This window comes from Cimex lectularius, unplaced genomic scaffold, assembly GCF_000648675.2.
Source record: "Cimex lectularius strain Harlan isolate CLEC.00 unplaced genomic scaffold, Clec_2.1 scaffold49, whole genome shotgun sequence".
NCBI lineage: Eukaryota > Metazoa > Arthropoda > Insecta > Hemiptera > Cimicidae > Cimex > Cimex lectularius.
Window position 1 is genome coordinate 42,243 of NW_019392644.1, and position 6,637 is coordinate 48,879.

Here is a 6,637-nt window from a genome sequence, read left to right on the forward strand (position 1 = left end):
TTAAATTTGTTTGTTTCTATTTACCAAAACCAATTGAAAAATTCAGTTCCTGTTTGGACTTTATTAAAGTAATTAAATAACCTCAAAATGAGGTTATCATACAAATATGAAATAAACAATTTCATTGATCTACTTAGATCCATAACAAGTCACTTTTTGCATTTTCTTCACTAATAAATTGCGAATAATACTTTTATTTATTTCCTTTATGTTTTATTATCCTTTTCAGGGTAATGGCGTTTGTACAAAAAGCAATAGCAAGATTACATGAACCAGAAAAATTAGAACAACTGCTTAAAGAATTAGGAAAGAAACACCACGGATACAAAGCTAAGGTCCAATATGTTGATGTGAGTAAAATCTTTAATTATAAATAAGCATTTCATAATTTATTTTGAAACATGTACATTTTAGCAATGTTTTAAAAACAATTCAATGACATCATTTTTTTCAGATGTTAATTTAATTTGTGTTTTTGTTTAGCTTGTTGGACCTCAGTTTATTCAGGCGATTCAGCCATCCTTAGACTCCGAATGGACTGAGGAGGTAGCAGATGCCTGGAAACTTTTGTTTGCTCATGTCGGCTACATTATGAAAGGGGCCATGATCGAAGCTGCAGAGGAAGCAGCCAAAGAGAGCAAATAGCAGTCACAAAGGCGGGCCTCCACCTCCAAGAGGAGATGGAGCCTCGCCAGGCCACCGAAATAAATAAAACTTAATACAAATCAAAAAGAAAAGTCTGTATAGGCCTGTTTCTATTTTCATTACTTTACAAGTATCAGTCGATACATTAACACACTATCAGGGGAAAACTAAAATAAATTTATTAGTGGACGGCTGTGTTTTTTGCTGAAAAAAAGTGTTTTTTATTTGTACATTTGTTCTTAACTCTTGAAATATAATACGTCTACTTAAGAAGAAACAATTTTACAGTTTAAATTTTTTTAACGAAAAAATGGACATATTCAATGTTAAGTGTTCAAAGATATTGGGCACATATAAGTTTGTGTAGTAAGAGTGTTTGTTAGATATAAATGTATAAATTAATTAATTAAATGTTTGTGGAATAAATTTCTAGAGATGAGTTGTATCTAAGTTGTTATCAATTTTGGTTTAATTTTTTATTTTGAGGTTTAACTCTCATGCTTCAGTTTGCAAAAGTGCTTAATGATACCACTACATACTGTACATTTTTTAAATTGAAGTACTGAAATTTTAGCTTATCAATCCAACGACAAACAAACAATCCACATTTTAACCATTTCAGTCTAATTTATAGTAAAAATTAAAGGATAAATTTAAATGTGTAGAGATTAGTGACCGTTAATCGGTAGTTATTCAGATATCGTGAGATGCGGTCGGGTAAATTTAAAATGTATCGTAGAAGGCCTATCACACGTGCAATACTGTATATTCATAATGGTATGAGCAAAATTAGCGTGGTTATCACATTTATTCTTTCCTTTTTATTTGGTCATCTTATCAATTTTATTTTCTGGAAGTGATGAGAATGGTGAACTTCTAGAAACCTTGTTTTCCTTTTCTTTATTTTATGTATGTTTCTTTTAAAACAATGCATTCTGGGGCCATTTTTCCAGCTCCCCTCGTCATGGATTCAGGAATTTATTTACGATTTTTAAGTTCATGTTTTGAGGTATAAACTATGACTTTGGAGTTTATACTTTGGAGTCATATATGACTATGAATTTGGAATGTATACTTCAGAGTCATATATAAATTAATACTTTGGAGTTAATACTTTGGAGTTATATATAAACTACTACTTTAGAGTCATATATAAACTACTGCTTTGGAATGTGTTCTTTAGAGCCATATATAAACTACAATTTTTGAGTAAATAATTTGGAGTTTCTACTTTGGAATCATACATAAACTTTGCCTTTGGAATTTACACTTTGGAGTTTATACTTTGGAGTCATATATGACTATGACTTTGGAATGTATACTTCAGAGTCATATATAAATTAATACTTTGGAGTTTATACTTTGGATAAAAGAGTATGCAAGGCCTTCTGCACCTCGACCTGAGTCAATTTATTGTGCTCCCCTGTTTTTTGTAACTCACTGACCAGTTTCAGGTTGTTAATCCTAACCTTCATAGCCTTGCCAGCGGCTCCTTACTATAAGTCCTTGCTTGTGTTTGTTCCTAGTCGCAAGAGCCTGCACCTTCATAGACTTTTACAGAATCATAAAATGTGTTCTGCCGTCTCCTCCCCTTCCTGGCATTATCTGCACAGTGTTTCGTTTGTCTGTACTCCTATCTGGTGCATGTCCATTCTTAACTGGCTGTTCCCTGTCAGGAGTCCAACCAGAATTCTGGTTCAGTTGCGGTTGCCTTCCAGTATTTTCTTTGTGAGTTTTGCAGTTGGCCCTTCTATGGATCTCTTCGCATGCCTTGTGCCTGTGGTATTGTTCCACAAGGTCTTGTACTTATTAAGGATCCATTTTAAGATGTATCCTCTTTTGTGGCAAGATGCTAAGTCTCAGTAAGGTTCAGGACCCAGAGAGTCCATGATGGACCCCTCTTTGGCCAACATGACAACCTTTTCATCGCCTTCATGCCCCAAGTGCCCAGGGACCCCAGGGTCAGGTCATTAGTGTCACTAACTTCCGTGCAGTTCCAAAAATACTTTTTGCCTTCATCTTGCATGAAGCTAGGGCGTTTAGTGCTGCCTGACTGACAGAGAAGACGGCTATCTTCCAGGATATATTCCTAGCCTTTTTATTTCCCTACCATAGTGTTCAATCATGATTTCAGATTGGAAAATTAAAACTAGGTTTACTGCCACTTTAGTCTGTGGATTTATCCCGAAGACTCCAGATCCCCTGCCCTTGACGGTTTTGGAGATGTCAGTGTACCGGTAGGAGTTGGAATGTATACTTTATAGTCATATATAACTACTACTTTTGAGTAAATAATTTGGACTTTATACTTCAGAGTAGTATACAAACTACGACTTTGGAGTTTATACTTTGGAGTCTTATATAAACTACAACTTTGGAGTTCTATATAAACAACAACCTGGAGTTTATACTTTGGAGTACTTTATACTGGAGTTTATACTTATATAAATTACTACTTTGGAATATATACTTTAGAGTCATATATAAACTAATAATTTGGAGTTTATACTTTGGAGTCATAAATAAACTACAACTCTGGAGGTTATACATTGAAGTATATGCAGTTTATAGTATTTAAAGAGAAGAGAGCCATAAAGAGAAGAGCCAGAAAAATGACCCTGAAATGCATAGCTGTAACAGAAATCTATATAAAATAAAGGAAAATAAAAACAGGTTCTAGAAGTTCATCATTCTCAATATTTGCAGAAAAAAAGCATCGTTATTTTTAAATGTTTAAATTTTAAATAAATTTTCCAATGCCGCAAGACTCAATGAACCATCGGTATCATTAACCAGTTTTACAAACGGCAGAGGTATTTGATGTTGACTCAAATGGCTATTGGTAATGCTTTAACAGAAAATTAGATGTAGACTGTAAATTGTTAGGCCTTTCTCCCTGTGAACATACAAAGAGTATGTCACTGTCAGTTTTGGGCCTAACTTATGTGTAATTAGACTATGTGATATAAAATTAAATAATTGTAAAGAAACGGTGTGTTGCTTTTTCTTGCAAATTGTTATGAAAGTAAGATCAAATATTTTTAAACCTAATATCGACCATCAGCTAGGTTTTAATAATAGCTGTACATTATTAACAAAATATTCACTAGTTGTAATAACGTTACAGCTTCATATTTTCATTCTTTTATCTTATAAATACAAAATCTTTTGTATTCTTTATATAAGAATTCTTATTCACGCTTCCTTAATTAATTGTATAGGTTAATTTTGTTGATTGTTGTGACAGTGTACATAATATTTTTTAATAACATACTTTACTAAAAAATATATATATTGTAAAAAATAAAACAAAGCAAAAAAATGGTAAAATTTGAATGTTATGCAAAATGTATTGTGGATTTTTAACTCGGAAATATATCATGTCTAATATAAACTTTTCCTAGTTTTTCTTTTTTCCATCCACTTCTACGGTTTTATTAATTTTAAAAATCATCATTGTATATTATCACATTATGGACTAATTTTTATTATATGAACTAATGCTAATTTGGAACTACATGTCATTATTTTATTGTTTGTTGAATAAATTGAATATATTGTTAAATACTCGAGGGGTTTTTAACTCAAAAGATTAAATGAAAACAACAATCAGTACCGTTTAAATTCAATCCAATAAATTAACTTTTTTTTATTCCAATCCTCTCATCTTTACAAAAGACAACATCAAACTACAAATCTACAAAGTTATTATCAAATTATAAATTTATAATTATTGTTTTCACCTTTAATTCATAATTTATTTATTCTAAAACCTTTTTAAAATGTACCTACCACAAATAATTATAATTAATATATTTATTTACGCTTCATCTTTATTTGATATTTGTCAAACTGCAGTTAAGGAAATATTATTGCTAAGCCAACGTCTTCAAAATATTAGTGAAAGTGAAATGTGTGCAAATGGTGTTGATCTTTATGTTGATAATCAAAGTGCCATCAAGTTGATCAAAAACCCTGTGTTTCACAAGCGTACAAAGCACATTGATGTTTGTTATTTCATCCGTGGTTCCATGGTAACCATCATGTTGATAGATCAGTAATCATAAAATATGTGAAATCTGAAGAGCAGTTAGCTGACACTTTTACAAGAGCCCTTCCCAAATCAAGATTCGAGAAACTAAAGGAACAGCTAAACTTAAAATTATAAATGTGAAAACTGGGCGGCCAACTACTTATTGATCAATGTTGAATAACTTTTCAAATTGTAATAATAAAAAACTTATCCTTATTTTGTTGTTTATTTTCTATATGATCTTAATTTGTATCGAAATGTATTACGTGTTTAATTATGGAGGTTGTCATCCATTTGTTTTGATAATTAAAGTGACAACATAATTGGAGGGAGTGTTGAGTATTAAATTCTGTTGTCACAACATGATGCAATTGAATTGAAAAACTGCACACCATTGTGCGCTACCTCTCCTACTTTTCTTGGTTGTTCTGTTCATTGTCTATTTGGATGTGTTCCTGGTGTGTGTCACCTGTGGTTTGACGACTCTGTGTCTTTGTAATAAACATTTAAATTTAAATAAAAATTCTTATCAATGTAGAATAGGAATACAGGTAAAGAGTTAAAATTCAGCCTAATGTCCAGCGCTCCGGCTGTCTGCCCACTGCTCTCTTCATCTCAGCTCTAAAATTCGAAAAGCAACCTTAATTTCCACACCCGACTTAATCATAGTTACAAATAGAATTATCGATCCANAATACATGTTTGAACAATAAAATTATTTAATTGTTGGAAATGATACCACTTAATAAATACACGATCAATCATCGAATTCTAAGTGCCTCTGACACGTGTTGGTTTATCGATTATAGATACATAACCATGAGAAGCTAGCACATCAAAGTAATCCATTGATAAATTATTGGAAGTTAGCAAATTCATGTTCATACCTCCACATATAATGTGTTTAGCAAAATTGGATGAAGATCGAAATTGATTCATAAATGAAAGCTGAATTTATCCCGAAGGCTATGCAGAGGAAATTGTCATATTAGTGTCAGGGGAAAGTTTGACACAACATTAAAAGAGCTCACCCAAAGTGCAATAAACAAGGGAGGAACAACGGTGTTCACAATGCGGACTAACACCTCAATAACTACCCGACCTGTTTTCACCAAGAAAAGAAACATAGAAATACGTTTCCATAATGAAATGCTGCAGTTAAAAAACGAGGTTAAATACCTAGGATTAACCTTTGATGAGAAGTTAACTTGGAACCCTCAAATGCAGCATACCGTAGCAAAAAGTGAAATATCGCTTATGACTACCTTACCGACTAGAAGATCCTTAAACAAATCTTGGGGAATGTCCCATTGGTGATACGCGGCAATAATAAGACACAAAATAACCTATCGATCATTAATCTGGTGGACCAAAACTCAACAAAAATTAGCTAGTCAATCACTAGACAGCATACAGAGATTAGCAAACCTATGTATCACAGAGGCAATGGGAACAACCCCTACAAGTGTACTAGAAACTCTGCTTAACCTACCTCCACTCGAAACATTTATACAATGAGAGGCTAGGAAAATCTCATTGAAGGTCCAAAAACAATTCACTCACACAACCATAACTAATAAAATCGGACACCGATTCTTAGAAATGGGGACTGACTAATGATCCTTAAAACATTCTTTACAACATCCTATAAAGGTCAACAGACTGTAAATGAGAGGAACAACTCAGTAGAAGATGAGAAACAATGATATGTAATACGGATGGCTCAAAATAGACAAAGATTTTTTCTACAAGCCCAAAATATGAGCAATCGAACTTATTAGGCAATTACACTTTGGCCTTTAAAGCAGAAATACTTGCCAGGGCACAAAGGAATTTCGGGTAATGAAAAAGCAGATACACGGGCCAGAGGAGGATTTTCAACCGATCACTGGCATCGGAGAAAACATCTGCACAACATGCGAAGCAACGGCTCAATCGAGATTTAACGTAGCACACAGA

General features: G+C 32.9%; 1 protein-coding gene across 1 annotated transcript in view; it reads left to right on the forward strand.

Annotated features, from left to right (window-relative positions):
* Positions 1 to 3,840, forward strand: part of LOC106670056 (cytoglobin-2-like) — a gene marked incomplete at its 5' end in the record, with an annotated part of 40,650 nt that extends 36,810 nt beyond the window's left edge. Inside the window, 2 exons of the mRNA XM_024230270.1 lie at positions 230 to 350; positions 484 to 3,840. Of these exons, the coding sequence (XP_024086038.1) occupies positions 230 to 350; positions 484 to 645 (283 nt within the window). The remainder of the gene's footprint in view (positions 1 to 229; positions 351 to 483) is intronic.
* Positions 3,841 to 6,637: the final 2,797 nt, after the last annotated feature.